Below are 16,525 nucleotides of genomic sequence, written 5' to 3' on the forward strand. Positions count from 1 at the left end.
CCTCCTTAACATCCACTTTAATAAAGATTCATTTCCTTCAGTTTTTAAAGCGGCCAGTTCCAACCAAAATTCTGTACTTGTAGCCTCGTTTCCATGGCCACCCGAACAACACCCACTGCCTCTCGTTAGGTACTGCTTTTACATTCTGAATATAAGCCGCGGGTCAGTGTCTTTGTGTTAGGACGATGAATAATGGTACTCGAAACAAGGGCCTTCCGACCAAGGCCCGTGCAGACGACAAAAGAAATCCTTTAAACGCCATGGTCTCGCATGTCATCCTTTCAGCAGCAAGGCCAGAGTCTTCGTGGGTAAATGCAGTGACTCGACGATCCGGTGGTCAGACCCCCGAGAACGTGTAGCCGACACAACACATCTCCGTTACCAGTTTTCTTTGTATTATCAATTGCTCAAAGGACGAATCTGACCTAAACAGCTGTAATTTAATAATTCTGCTATATCCCTAAGAAAATGATTCATCATCGTTACAAGGTTCGGTTTTTAATGACGTTTAGGTTCGCTGCTGAAAACCAAATGAAGCACATAAAAAGGACTACGTGTGCGACAGGTGAGTTACTTGACGTAAATCAGGTGGTACACATTATTACCGCTAACTAACTAACTAGATGTCTTACCGAACCCGAAGGTTCATCACCAAATTAACCAAAGCCTTCCACCGGACCCTGTCCTGGGCCAACAAAATCCAGTCTCCTTCAGCTTCTATCTCCCATAGATCCCGTCTGAGATTATCCTCCCATCTACGTCTAGTTCTCCCCAGAGGTCTCTTCCTCTCAGGCTTCCCAAATAGTGGACCCAACCAACCAGATGTCTTACCGAATCCGAACGTTCATCACCGAATTAACCAAAGCCCTCCACCGGACCCTGTCCTGGGCCAACAAAATCCAGTCTCCTTCAACTCCTATCTCCCATAGATCCCGCCTGAGATTATCCTCCCATCTACGTCTAGGTCTCCCCAGGGGTCTCTTCCCCTCAGGCTTCCCAAATAGTGGACCCAACCAACCAGATGGCTTACGGAACCCGAAGGTTCATCACCGAATTAACCAAAGCCCTCCACCGGACCCTGTCCTGGGCCAACAAAATCCAGTCTCCTTCAACTCCTATCTCCCATAGATCCCGCCTGAGATTATCCTCCCATCTACGTCTAGGTCTCCCCAGGGGTCTCTTCCCCTCAGGCTTCCCAAATAGTGGACCCAACCAACCAGATGGCTTACCGAACCCGAAGGTTCATCACCGAACTAACCAAAGCCCTCCACCGGACCCTGTCCTGGGCCAACAAAATCCAGTCTCCTTCAACTCCTATCTCCCATAGATCCCGCCTGAGATTATCCTCCCATCTACGTCTAGGTCTCCCCAGGGGTCTCTTCCCCTCAGGCTTCCCAAATAGTGGACCCAACCAACCAGATGGCTTACCGAACCCGAAGGTTCATCACCGAACTAACCAAAGCCCTCCACCGGACCCTGTCCTGGGTCAACAAAATCCAGTCTCCTTCAACTCCTATCTCCCATAGATCCCGCCTGAGATTATCCTCCCATCTACGTCTAGGTCTCCCCAGGGGTCTCTTCCCCTCAGGCTTCCCAAATAGTGGACCCAACCAACCAGATGGCTTACCGAACCCGAAGGTTCATCACCGAACTAACCAAAGCCCTCCACCGGACCCTGTCCTGGGCTAATCTATGACGAATTACAGAAGACGTTTTCGTCCGGGGGTCTTTAAAAATAAAATGTACTAAAATAACAAATCTGCTTACACTAACCTTTAATAAATTCTTACTTAATGCTTGCAAATATCTGCATATCCTTAACAGACATCATAAGATGTGTAAACAACAAAGAGACATTAATCTCTTCACTGGCAAAATTATGATTTATTTTTAGTCTGACTGAAATGAGACTCTACAGACTAAAACACGTGACATCACAGTCCCTTCTAGCATTCATCGCTTTGACCTGGCATAGTGATAAATGTTGTTAAACCGCAATATGGTTGGTTGCCTAGCAACGAAACAGCAGGGAACGTAGCTGCCAGCAACAACCACACGGGACGGAACAAAACTTTTAATATTTTACGTTCTCACTTCGGTGAAGGTGACAACTTTGTTATTATGGGTTGTGATGCCGCATAGATTCATAGGTAGATTTCAATACATCGGAAGAACACTGTCTCCTCCTTAAGATCTGAGGATGGAGAGGGTATGTTCCTCCGAAACGTCGGTATCTGTCAACAAGTTCACATGGCGTCACAACTCAAAGGAACAGCGTCGTTGTCATTTTAAATTAATTACAATCCACTAATCATCACAAGTTACTGAAGCGGGTAACAAAGTAGCCACTCTTCGATCGCATTAACTTTGAGGTACATTAAACAATAATCAATGTAAACAAATGTGTAAAGGAATCCGTCTAGGACAAGCACTTATCAAGACGATGAGAATAAGGACAGAGCTGAAGACAAGAGAAAGGTCGGTAAAGTGACCTTCCGATGCACCGAGAAGCATTTAAATTCTCACGATAACGAACTGAAGGTACAGCCTTCGCCCTTTTCAGACTGAGGGCCTTGACAGAATTCTAAGTCTGTCAGATCGCAACTTAAGATGCCGTCAAATTTCACGTCTAGAAACGAAACAGTCCTCGAAAACAAATTTCCAACATCGCTAATTCCAAAGCACACCTCTGAAAAAAAATCTTGAGCCAGTGCTAACCACCTATCACCAACCTCTGAGTCTTCCGATTGAAATTTCAACACAGAAATGTCGCCTTGTATTCACTGTCTCATCTCAACGACCTTCGATTTCACTATCCTGTCAATACTAAGCACTCTGTATAACCACGAAGTTCCTCATAGTACTACTTAAATTAATCCTTCTTAAGTCCAGATACTTACGTTAGCAATTCTTTTCCGAAGAATTGTAGTTTATTTAATTTTCTCTCAATTAAGAGCGAACCAGGGCGGATGGCTGGTTGAACTTCAATCAGAGTAACATGTGTTACAAATGGAACTTATCTACGATTTAATGAAATCGCAAAAGACAATGCAAAAGGAAACAAAAAAGCTCGAAAAGAAAAAAGAGGGAGGAATAATTCCTACCTTCTTGTGGTTCCACAGGACGTTGACACTTGGCTTCCCGCGCCGGAAGTCGGCTTGGTCCACGACGTCATCGTGTATGAGGGACGCGGAGTGGATCATCTCTGCTATCATGGCGACCTGCCTCTGCGACGCCAACAGTCCGCTGCAACACGCGCATTCACGGTGCTTCAAGCAAATATAAACCACGCACGGAGCCTTCGCTACAAAACTCGCGCCTTCGCATTTTGGAAACGGCGCCAGTGACGTTAGAACCTCCTGAGTTCACCGGCGAGGAACTCACTGGGAATCGTCCAGATCTCATTTGGGACCACAAACAGCGCATGGCAGACAGGAAACTCACCTTTTCTCCTTGTACATGTGATAGTTGATGGCTCTCGCCATGAGGATCGCAACCATCGGTCGCAACGCCTTCCCCTGGCCATCGAAGTAGTACGTGGCGATGGTCCTGAGTTCGGGCTCCATCGTGTTGCGTCGTAGTTCCTGGACAGGACAACACACAAAGTCACATCCATCATATTGTTTCTCCTACATTTCCTAACATATCACTTCTGAACGTCTAGACGTAAAGACACAAGTGAACGTCTGTGTACTCCTAAACTACGACGGCGATTAGAAATGAAAGAGCATGTAACAACAGTGGGATATCCAAATTCTGCTCTCGTAATTTCAGCGTGAACCTAACCACTGTAGGTCAGATCCTACCTTCAGAAATATCTCCATTACTTTTGACGACATGCAGAAATCTCTCGGCAAACCGCGGTTCCGTTATACGCGGATCTCAAGTTTCCGCCTGCTGCAGCAGGCGACAATGACATCGACGACGTCTCATAGGCCTTGGTGTTGCTGGCGGCAAGCTCACCTCTCGGATGTCGTCGTACACGTCCTTGAGGTCGTCCTCCAGCAAGCGGTAAGGGTCCACCCGGTAGTCCGGCAGGGAACCCGGTTGCTGAGTGTGCATGGAGCTCAGGGATCGTCTCTGCAGACTCTGCAACAGGAGCACAGAGAAAAGTGCTTGACTGACTGCAGAAGGAGTCAATTCGTACCCTCGAGACGGTGGTATCCACCTACAAGTCCACACGCGTTACAACCCAGAAACCATTATCAACAGCTTCACCGCCTTTAGAGCATCAAGTCTCAAGTAGTTTACAACGTTTTAATCTTTCGAGATGGGAAAAGAAAATACAGCTTTCTGGGATATTGTGCCGTGTAGTGTAGCCCTGATGATGGAGACAGTTAGCTCCTCTGAAACGTCGGTCAGCTTCTACGACACTACACGCCGCAATATTATAGGTGGGATCTTCACAATCGCTGCCCTGAGAACCTGAAATATCACCGGCAAACTAAAGGACTCAGAACTCAACGGTGGTATGGATTTCCCTAATTGAATCTCTTTTATCATTTCCTTAAATGTAATTTTAAACTGTTACTGCCGTCCCGAAATGTTTGTAATTCACATAACTGGATCCTGCCGGTAAGTGTTATTAAGAACAGCGGATATGAAAATTCATTCCACCAGAGCGGCTCAGTCAGGTATAAACTTCCATCGCCGTATGAAAACTTAAAAATACTCAATTCTCTGTGCCACAAGGTAGTGAGAATCCAGTGATTTCGACAATGACTGTTCGTATTGCACAGATGGGATTTAACACTTTAAAATTCCAACGTCGTCCCACCTGCTTCAGAATTCAGTAACCTTCATCTCGTACTTATGTGTTTCGTATAACACTCAGCGTAAATAACGATCACTTTCTTGAACAGCGTCGACCAATTGATCTTTTTAATGGTGATGGTGATACAGGATGATTTCTAAAGTATTATATGTTTCACTATCACGTTTCCTTGAAACAAATCTTTCTATTTGTACTTAAAGTAATTTGTTTTATTTTTTAAAAAGAAAAGTGCAAGCTACACAGAACCTTGCTTACACAAATGCACATATTTTCTGTTCGTGTCAGACTCTGTCAACAAACTAAGTCAGAACTAATTAATTTGATTCTGTGGTGTCTTCGTAGTCAATGTTGTAGCGCCACCGTCAACAGCAACCGGTACAATCACTGTCACTAATATCCGCTTCCAAGTTGCAAATTTTAAGTTCAATGTTATGCTTTAACTGATCATTGAAACATGATTAATTACGAATAATAATGCGACATGAACAATTACGTGATTTTGTAATTTGCATATCTTATTATTAAAAAAATTCTTCCATTCAAAGCCCCGCGGCGTGCTTGGAAAAAGCTCGTAGCACACCGGTTGAGAACCTGTGGCCTAATACGTCACAGATCTGTGATGTCTGTTTTTTCGCGGTGATAATACATGCGTTACTTTTCATAAGATAGTATAATTGCGTCATATTTTGAATCAAATATTAAATTAATTATTCGGTTTTGTCCGTCTAATCACAATTATATTTAAAATTTAAAATTTACAAATAAGATAATTAAATTATCATTTTATGTTCCACATCGAATAATCGATTTACATTTGGAACATTATTCGATGTGGAACATAAAATGATATTTTAATTATCTTATTTGTAAATTTTAAATATAATTGTGATTCGACGGACAAAACCGAATAATTAATTTAATATGCGTTACTTTATAAGCACAGATTTAAACATTTTGCTTTGTAAGTGCACAGACTTTTCTAAAGTAAACATTCAAAATATTTTTAGGGTGATAAAATCAAAGGAGAACAACATGAACCGGGCATGTAGCACGAGACCACTGGACAGATCTAAGCGCACACAAGAGGATAATATTGAAACTAATGTTTAGACTATTAGATTCTAAATAAACATACTACATCGTGGTACAGGTTACAGGTTGAAGCTGAACCTGCATTTCGAGACCTTCAACTTATGTGGAAGGGATCATGTCTCTGTGAGTTCCCTTACATAACAGCAAAGACAGTGCCTGAGGTTGACGATAGGAACAGACGGGTTTGCGTCAATTAACTTGAAGTCCGCAATACATTTGGACGGCCTGCATTACCCCACCACACATTGCGACACTGTTGTAACAGCAGCAGACAGGTAGAACTGCATGCCTGCAAAACTTGTAGAATGGCTGGAACATACGCGGCAAGGCAGTTACTTCTCTATACCAGCGTTCAAATCTCCTTGTTTAATAACCCTTCATATACAAATTTTTGTTGTTACAGTTTATCGATCGCAAGCAATTTTGTGGGTGGGTGGAGAGAGGAAAATATAACCTTGACGAAACTTATCACAGCAGAGTAATGAGATGTAAATACAGGAATGTGCTGCAGGCACAGTAGAAAACCACGTAACATCAGCCGGCCTCGATTACTGTATTGTCGGCAGTCAATCACACTACACATATCATATCGACATGAAATGAAGAGGGAAATTATACCATCTTCGGGAGAGAGAAAGACATATGAATGACAACTTCGGCCGCAGGGGTAGTTTAATTTTGTTCAGCACTTCCTACAAAAAAGGGGGAACTGAACCCCGGCAACAGGATAGGTAATCTCACCTAAACAAAACAAACTAATCGACTTCCTGCATAATACAATATCTTGGAGCAGGCGAACACTAGTCTCAGCTTAGCGTTATGTTTCTCAATCGTTTCGCAAGAGTTTTAAGACTACTAACAGCAAGCACGTGCTTCTTAGAGCGCATATATGCTGCCCCCCCTTCCAGGATGGATAGTTTGAGTGCAGACGGACCCCCCGTCTTCGCCTCCACTGCTACGCGACCTTGTGCCGCCTCTCTCTTCCTGTTCCTCAAGTGAAAGCGATCCTGAAGGACATTCGAAGTTCGCGGCACGATGGCTATTTCTAACGTCACAGTGGCTCACGTTGCTCATTAGGCGACGAAAACTAAGATCAAGTCAGACAAAATGATGGTTGTTTTTATTAATTCTAATGCTAGAATAAAAAAAAATTCAAAAGATCAGACACAAAAACGTTGTAATGGGACTTCACTGGCTGAAATAGTTAAATTTTGCACGTTCCTCGGAAGATCTATGCTAGTATCATTACATACATTCCAAACCGTGGCTTAGTGTTCGAAATAGTCATTTTTCAAGAGTGTTTACAACCGACACTTTGTACACATTTCTTCTTTGGACATACGAACTACAAATCAAGGGTGCATCTCTGGGTTCCGATAAAGAACCATGGTCATATATAGATTAACATTAATTCCGACCTACGTATATTTAGGGCATGGCACCCAGAGGTGAACTCACAATGGTAATTTTGTCAGTATCACCATATCAGACTATTGTGGCCCTTATCCACTTCAGTCTTTACGAGGATCGGCACAAGTAACTGAATAACATTTGAAATCGCTCTGACATTTCCACGGAAACGCAGAACATTGAAAGCCACTAAGTCGTCTTGACCGTGATCCTGGTGTTTAAAACAACATGATGTGGAAAACTCAAATGGCATCCAGTTGCCTGCGACCGACCGGCACTACGGTGTCAGTATATGGAGCATAATCACAAAACAGCTACTCTCTTGCCTTTGCACAATTTGAGTCTCTCCCAATGGACGGCTTGTGTAAGAGAGGCATTCACATCTCTAAAGCATGTTTCATGTAATGGGAATACTAGCGATCAGTACAGACTAATCGTGCCAGCGTATTTCTTACGAAACTCCTTACGTCAGACGTGGTCGTTACTAGAAACACACACAAAAAAAAAGCATCTGTATTTGATCTGTCACACACGTGTTGTAATTCAGGACACTTATTATTAGTACCGGGCCAGATTAATGAGGCAAGAGCAATCTTTACGTGCAGACAGAGGCAGGAAATCCCACTTGAGGCTACTGGCAATGTCCCAAATTGCCTTTGCACAGTAGACTAGACAGCAGACAACGTAAACCTCCAGAAAGACAGATGAATCTGTTTACTATAGACCACCTCTCTTGCAACCACGGTTTTTTTTCAGGAATGTCAACTCCTCGGTTGGAGACGGACTGCTGTGTTTGCCTGCCGGTTTCATAAGGAAGGCTGGTGGATGAGGCCCCTGACGCGTCCAAACTGAGGGATGTCGCAACTGGAGCCAATCTGACGCCTGCGAAATGAACTTTCTTTGGATTGTTGGATATGGCGGTTTAACTCAAAAATGTTTGAGATTACATCAGCTGAAGACCTGTGCGGCTGGAGGGGTATCTTCGGCTGAAGTCGACTGAGGGAACCTGGCCCCGCCCTTTACATTACACCTGAGTAAAATCACGGAAAACCTCAGCCACGTTATCCCGAGTAGTGTTGGACACTAATCGTGTCGACTTGGCCGCCAGGACTGGCCTGCCGAGCATCTGTCCTCGTCAGTTGCTTGTGGATGACTGCAAACAGCCCTTGGTCGGAACAAGACAAAATGTTTCCTCGCATAAGCAAAGTTTAAGTCGAAAATGTCAGCCAGTGGTCCGGTGTGGTCGGTGAGAAATCCCGAAGTCGTCGTGAGTTTACACGCTACCAGCGTCAAAAGGTCGCAATGCGAAGACACTTGGACTGGAAACAACTGAACCAGAGAGAGGAGAGGACTGTACGGTGGCTTACCCCAGAAGACAGCCACCTTCATAATCGTCGCCGTGTTTGTGTACAGCTGCGGTAATAACGAATGTGCTGATGTTTATGAAACATTCCAACGAATACAGAATTGTTAAAAATGTGATAGTAAAGTTAAAATAGCTGCTGGTGAACTAGATTGGATTAAACAGGCTCAGGACTCGGTTCAGTTTCGGATTCTATGCTGGTACGTCTGAGACAGACAAAGGGACAGTTAGATAATTACATTCAACCGGGATATGAAGCAACGGTCTGTTTACAGGACAGTGAAAGTGTCACATCGATCGACGGCCCCCGGGGAATTATATCGCAGCTATTCTAGATCATGGCCACATTCCACACTTCAATCTGTTTGTTTTCGTATTGCTCAAGCGGCTTCAAAATGTTAAACATTTCGTCTCAATCGAGTCCTTTCACTTAGGCACTGCGAGCTTTATGTCCGGACCACAAAACACTTGACCTGTGTTCGAGGCCTGAATGGCAATTAGACACTTCCAACGTTCCACACGTGAATATGTGATGAGACAATTCGACCAGCTGACTGTCACGTATTCCGGCGCGCTCATAACCTTAAGGGTTCAAATCAGACGTTTAATTCTGTTAATTTAATGCTCCGTTACAATATGAGTTTAAATATTAGTATATTATAGAAGTTATATGTAAATATTTAATATTATTTCTGCGTAACAAGAGTGAACAGTGAAGTGTTAGTATCGAGTGTTTATTGTAATTATGATTACTCATTGCAATTGCAACTTCGTTGTAAATTGGAAAGTAAGAATGCTAGCATGACATACATAGGCCAGTTTCTTCTACCGAATGGGACTGTTAAATGTAGGTCTATACTGCACACTTTTTACAATCTTCTTCAACAACGGTCTCGTTTTCACGATGCTGTATGAATTACAGAGGTTATATAACAGCCTATTAAAAGGGACTAATCACAGATTTAGCCTGGAGATCCTGTCGAGATTCTAACACACTATGCCCCTAATACGAAGAAAGATTGCTACCACTTCCCAGTTCGAATACAAATGAATGCCAAAATAAATTAACCAGTTAACCAAAACCTTTCCAGGATAGCTCAGTCAGTATACTGACTAGCTACGGGCTGGACGACCGGGGTTCGATCCCCGAAGGGGGCAGAGGATGTTTCCTCTAGCCTCTGCATCCAGACCGGCTCTGGGGCCCACCCAGCCTCCTCTACAATGGGTACCGGGGTCCTTTCCCGGAGGTAAAGCCGGCCGGGGCGTGATGCTGACCACTCACCCCCCCATCTAGTGCCGAGGTCAAGGAAGAGAGGAGCTATACCTCCACTCCCCCCCAAGCGCCTACATGGCGTATAGTGGGACAAACTTTACTTTACTTTATATAAGAAGGGTGGGACCCAAAACCAAATTCCTTCAAGAAAGTTTGGCACAGACATTCCAAAACGCAAGGTAAAGTCGTCCGTTCGCTTAATTAATCAACACCCCATTAAGATGTATCGAACCTCTGCACTGAACTAAGGCCCCCGCTGCTTTGCCCCAGAGGGAAGATTTCCGGGACCCACTTTATAGAAGGCTGAATGGGACTCGACTACAAAAGAATATCCGTCCCTGACGAGAATCGAAACCCGACTGTCCAACAACTCGCAGCCTAGTGAAGGAAACTTATTGACTGAGAACAAGGGGCTCACGAGAGTAATCAGGCCCAAACAGGAGGCATAAGAAGAGGATAGAGAAATACGCACGAAGGAGTTTCATAATGTGTCCTCCTCAAGGAGGACGAGATGAAGTGGACATGTAGCGCGCACGAGGAAGATGTGAAAATGAGAACGTGGATGGTTGGTGACACTGCTGGATCATATCACCTGCCCGTCATGCAGCGAATCAAACCCTGGCATGAGAGAGACGATCACTTTGGAGACCTACACACAGACGGGAGGATAATATTAAAATGGACCATAAAGAATTATGCTGTGAAGGTATGAACTGGAATAAACTGGGTTCAGCGGCGAGGTCCTGAATGATAATAAAGCCTCTGGTTCCATAAATGGCGCGCAATTTCTTGACCGGTTGAATGACTGGCATCTTCTCTATAAGGACTCCGCTCCAAGGCGTTATGTAGTACAGTTTCACTATTGTCTTCAGCCACTTCGATGGCAGCTGCAATTCCGACGCGTGTGAGAAAGTCCAGTGACCTTGGGACTGCGGATGAACTGCACTCGCGAATCCGGGATCCCGTTATACGGCGAGTGGCGACTGGGTCAGTAGCACCACGTCCCAAGAATAAAATGCCTTCATTCTGTATAACACTGGCCAGACAGACATATACGGAGCAAGCATGGGACTCTAGAAATTCAGTGCCGGACAAAGATTTCGTGAAGCCAACAGTGACAGTTTATGAAGGAAAAAGCAAACGTAAGTAAAGTTGTCCCAACCTCGGCACTAGATGGGGGATCAGCGGTCAAAGTCACGCCCCGGCCGCGTTTTACCCCCGGGAAAGGACCCCGGTACCCATTGAACAGGAGGCTGGGTGGGTCCCAGAGCCGGTCCGGACGCAGAGGGAATTTGGGTCGACGTCGTCCGAAAGTTATTCCTTTCAAAAACAGCACCAGCCCCAGCCCCCCAAAAAAGGTGCACGTGACCCCTTGCATCACGCAACACAATTCACACATCTAACTTAACTTGACAACAGCACGGGACAATGGCAATCAGAGGAATGAAAGTAATTAAATATTTACGTGGTAATTTCATGTTTCAAATTAATCACTGAATTCCATAAAGACAGAGGAATGTTCAAATAAGAATTGATACTTCCAATCTTTTAAATATGATGCTTAACGCAAAAATATTAACACCAGGATCCAGGTCTTCCGTCCGATCCCTTCCTCGTCTTCCAAGGTGAGCCAGGTTTCGCGCTCTTATGATGGAATTTCGACGTAGAACATTTTTATAAATAACTTTCGTTGTCTTTCCTGTGAATGTCACGAGGCGTTGTGGCCTTCCTCATACGCGCCAAAACAACATCGCTCTTCTATCACACTTAGCTTCCGAGCAAGAGAAAACATCTACACCATCAATCGAACTCAGGACAGTTTCTCGGGGTTATGATCGTTGTTTCTGTGATCTCCTCTTCTAAACAAACAGATTTGGTCTTGGCGCCGTTACGCTGTCGTGCTGAATTTCAGAGCTACAGAAAGCACCCTCTCTCCAAGAACCACACGAAGGAAACATTTCTCAGGGTTGTAACCCTCCTATGTTCCCTTCCCGGTCCAAAATAAAAATACCAAGTTTGGTACAAATCGGTTAATCTTTCGTCACGCTACAAGGGAACGTACATAACCCACAACTTAAAGCCCTAATAAGAACCTTCTCATGTTATTTCTTATGTATTGTATCGAAGAGAAAATAATTAATGTTTTGTCTTTCCATTCGTACATCAGTCATGTTTGCGTTGCATTGTGTAAGCCTACTGCAACCCGAGAATTTCCCTCTGTTTGAGTCAAATAAACAAACATGTTTTGACGTCAAACTTTACAACACCCAACGAAGGCTTTATCTAAAACCTTTTCAACTAAAAATTCTTACAAATGTGACACAGAGTTGTTAAATATCCTACATTCGTCACATGAACACCGCGGCAGGTTAACACCTCCTGCAAGTGACGCTACTGGGATGGGTGCCACGTGCAAGCCCAGCGTTTGCTCAGTCGGTACAAGTAACAGACTTAGAACAAACTCGGCCGTAAGGACATCACAAAAACAAATATTTTGCCCGGGTAAAGTAATTTCTGTGCCGATACAATGGCGTATTGGGGGAGTGGAGGTACAGATAAGAATTTTTATCCTTGCAGATGACTTTAGAAGAAGAAAAAAACGTTTCTGAGGAACATACTGCCTCTGTATTCAGGGTTAAAACGGTATCTACTACGTCCAAACCGCGTTACAACCCAGAAGATCAGTAACATATTCACCTCCCCGATAGAAACTCAAAACTCGTTTTTAACCTCATCATAAAATGAAGATCTTTGAAGACTTCGGTTCTAGACAACGAGCCCCCCCCCCCCCCCCCCGTTCGTGGGACAGCCCCTGAGCCCAGAAGAGAAAATTGTCATCCTGGTTCTAGTAGTCCAATCCATAATGCTGTCACGGCAAATCAGTTTATGGACCAAGTCCCGTAAACCCTCTTCACTGTTATGCACGATTATCTTGAGAGACATAAAACGTACCGACGTCAGGGGGAGATGAGTATTAACACGGCACTGCGGAGTGAGATCACTGAATGTAATTTCATGAAGGGTCAGTAAGAGCCAATTTCGTCTTTACGTGATGCAATCTTCTTTCATAAACGAGGTTTTGGCGACCAAGTCATGGTTGTACACCCATTTGAAGTGATGGGAATGAACGTGGAGCTGAGCCGACTTTACCAACTCGTCCACTGCAAGACGGCCGTCTCGTGGAAGGTATGCCCGTACAGAAGCTGGAACGGTGCTCAGAAGGAGCGGCCCATGTCAATACCTCAGCAGACAAAGCGGCCTGGTTCCCGCACAGGGCTCACTTCCCTACCTAAAATTCCAAAGTGCAAGTCCAGATACGCTAATATCTGAAGGGCGAACGATACGTGACTGGCGTAAGATTAAATCCATCACCTCTGCCACAGAGAATCTCTAAGCCTTCCTCACGCCGATTTCATTTCTGTACGAATTCTCCGCGAGAACCTCCTCCTGTAAAGAACTTTTAGGCCTTACAGACGCACGTGCGTTAAAGGACGAAATGTGTCAGTCCGTCCATTTGGCGATTTGCTGTCAATTAAACATTAAGATCAGATTAAATTCATGGAGTGCTTCTCGTCTCGCCCAAAATCTTGAAGTTTAAATCATACGAAACTGTGATTTTTCATTTTCATTCACGTGAGCGTCAAAGCCAATGTGTCATCGTAAGAGAAGAATGATAAGATGTCCTGGAAGTTTAGCATAGAAGTGACAGGCTTCAGTCACAAAATCTGCAAAGAAAACACCACGTGGGAGAACTAGAACTTTGGTGTGATCTGGATTCAGCTGGCTAACGGTAAGATCCACTGAATGACTGTCGTAAGCACAGTAATAAATCTGCGTGTGTGCGGGAAATTTTATGACAGTGTGAACGGCAAGGTTAGGTTCCCAAAGATTACTCCTAAATAGCACCGAGTCGGAGGATGAATATGAATGGTCAATTTTAAATGAAATAAAAGGTACGTGTCGTGGCCCGTTCTCAAACAACTAGGGATCCATATTCGAACTGAGGACCTACGGAATACGAGGCGTAATGCTATCCACTGCATCGCAACATTCCTCCCGTCCTCATGCATAATCTTCAAAAGTTTAATTAGTTTCGTGTTAAGTCAGTTAGAAAAAAGCCCGCATGCCAATTTTGTAGAATGCATCGTCACCAACTGAGTTTCCGACCCGAGGCCGTGCTTTGGACACCCCTTCATCATTCCATTCATGACCACAGTCTTCGTAAGCCTCGCAGCAAATCGGACAACCGCGTACGTGAACCAGGCCCACACCTGTTAAAATCCAAAACCACTTTCACATTCCTGGGGTTGTCTGGCCGCGGCTATGTGGGTTACAGTATCACATGCCATCACGCGGTCAAATAGCAGAGAGGGCAACTCAGTCACTCCTAAGGAAGATCGAGGATAGATCCTCATTCCTTCATCGACCAGCCACCAGACTTCCAGATGTCGCCTCGTCTTCAACGATCGAGATCTTTTACATTCATTACTCCGTCATTAATATTGATGTCGGAAATTCTTGGCGTATATTTACACAAACGAGCAACCCTGGATTATTAATCATCAAGTTTCTAATGCTTACGCGTTACTTTTACGATGTACATAAAATGAATGCACAATTAGGCCATACACATAATAGATGAACGGGCTTCTATAAAATGTGGAACTGATGGAAAAAAGATTACGCAAAGAGTTTTTTTTGGTGGTAAAACTGATTTATCTTAGTGTCTGATAACTCTACAACATAAGTGCAGATGGGAATGCCGTAATTAATGTCAATTTTAAGGATATTTGAGTTCAATATATTTAAAATTCGGGATAGAACGGGCACATTACTAGTGCAAATATTAACTAGCATAACCTTCGAATGACATAATTTTTGTACAATATTTCTTCACATATATATTTATTATTCAAGTCATATACACAAACTTTTAAATTTTGATGTTAAAATTTAAAATTTAAAATTGATATTCTGCGCCATTCATCGTTATCTCGATGTTGTTTTAAATTTTAAATTTTAACATCAAAATTTAAAAGTTTGTGTATATGACTTGAATAATAAATATATATGTGAATTATAAACACAAACATGACGCATCAAAACTATAAACAATATTTCTTGTTGGCACGCTTAAAAATAAATACACTTCAGTGATTATTTTTCCTTATTTTGATACATTATTTAAAGACACTAAGTGGGCACAAACCGGAAACGTGGAGTGTTCCTACTTCAATCACAGCAGCAAATACAAGTACCCATTGACATTCATCGCTGCAGTTAAATCTCATAGAACCTTATTCCCTGTCCCTCATCAAATATGTGTTATTGTAGTAGCAGGTCAGAAAATCGTTTTATGCGCATTTCAAAACGTGTAACCATAGGCGTGCTATGTTACTATCTGTCCCCTTGATACAAGACCTCTCACGATGAACGGATTTTCACTAAATCTTTTACAATCCATTTAGAAACAATTCTCACCAAGCACATAAGAAATAGAAAAACATCAATTATAAATAAATATTTAATTCTAAGTCATACTTCATGAGCATTCTTAAATTAATCATGTCTGTCCGTGCACTATGCCAGCTACCGCAGTGGACTTTCTAACAATAATCAGTGCAATCGAATTTCGTGCCGGAGATCACGATGCTGGGAGATTGCGCAACGCATCACATTTGTAAGTCCAGCGACCTTCCAGCTGTGCCAAAAAATTCCCTGGAAAAGTACGATAGTCATACCAATCACCTCTTTGTTTCCTCGAGAGTTCTTGGCGTGGGACGCCATATACAGTAAAGATTATGAAGACATCGCCATGAATCTTGATAGCGAAGTTGGAAGTAAGCATCTCTCCCACCTGTCGTTAGGTAAACCTTTCCTTGTGCCTTAACACCACGCTCCACGCGTTCTTAATTTCGGTACCAAACAGAGGCGTAAGCCTCACATCCCATTGCCCTTACCGACTGAGAAATACATCCCGGTCTGACTAGACAGACGACCGAGTCTTCTGGATGTGTTAGAGAGAGAAAAATCCCACTCGATTTCTACAACATATCAGGGTTCTGCTTTCTCAACTGTGTACGCAATTTGCATTCAGCCCCCCCCCCCCCCCCCCCCGATCTGCACAGATCGCTATCCACATGAAAAAGATTATACTCTGAGTTCACTGCACAGCACAGAACGAACTAAAGAATCGAACTTGGTAGGATATGCATGAGAGCAGCTTTTTAACATTCATAACAGCAAAATCATCCCAGGATGTAGCAGTGGTAATGACAGCAATAGAGAACTAGTCACGTGGCATCGCGAAGTGTCACACTATGTTACAGCAAGTGCTTCTCTTCTACTCCAGCGTTGAAGTCTCTTTACTTCAATGTTGACCAAACAGGGCAGGCTTACGATGGAGGAATTACGCTCCTCTGAAATGTCGGTCAATATCTACCAGACACCCGATGCAACATTCACTTTTCCACCGTTTCCTCCCACAACTGCGTTCATTCCAGATGCAGTTTCATTAGTGCTCATCCTCCGGCTGCTGTGTATACTGACTAATCCATTCTCTTAACGCCCAACTCAAGTCAAAATAGAATATCGTCCAAAATGTGTCATCACC

At 43.6% G+C, this 16,525-nt stretch overlaps 1 protein-coding gene across 2 annotated transcripts in view; it reads right to left on the reverse strand.

Moving 5' to 3' along the window:
* The window catches only part of qless (decaprenyl diphosphate synthase subunit 1 qless), a 77,059-nt gene that overhangs the window by 29,869 nt on the left and 30,665 nt on the right, over window positions 1-16,525 (reverse strand). For both annotated transcript variants that reach the window (XR_015534623.1, XM_087346822.1), the window contains exons 2-4: window positions 3,964-4,089; window positions 3,445-3,584; window positions 3,105-3,246 (exon numbers count right to left, since the gene is read on the reverse strand). Coding sequence is in view for 1 of the 2 variants with exons in the window: in XM_087346822.1 (XP_087202948.1) it covers window positions 3,105-3,246; window positions 3,445-3,584; window positions 3,964-4,089 (408 nt within the window). In the remaining variant the exon portion in view is untranslated. The remainder of the gene's footprint in view (window positions 1-3,104; window positions 3,247-3,444; window positions 3,585-3,963; window positions 4,090-16,525) is intronic.

Source organism: Zootermopsis nevadensis, unplaced genomic scaffold (assembly GCF_977971745.1).
Source record: "Zootermopsis nevadensis isolate Lab colony 2312 unplaced genomic scaffold, Znev_1.0 Znev_ptg000010l, whole genome shotgun sequence".
NCBI lineage: Eukaryota > Metazoa > Arthropoda > Insecta > Blattodea > Termopsidae > Zootermopsis > Zootermopsis nevadensis.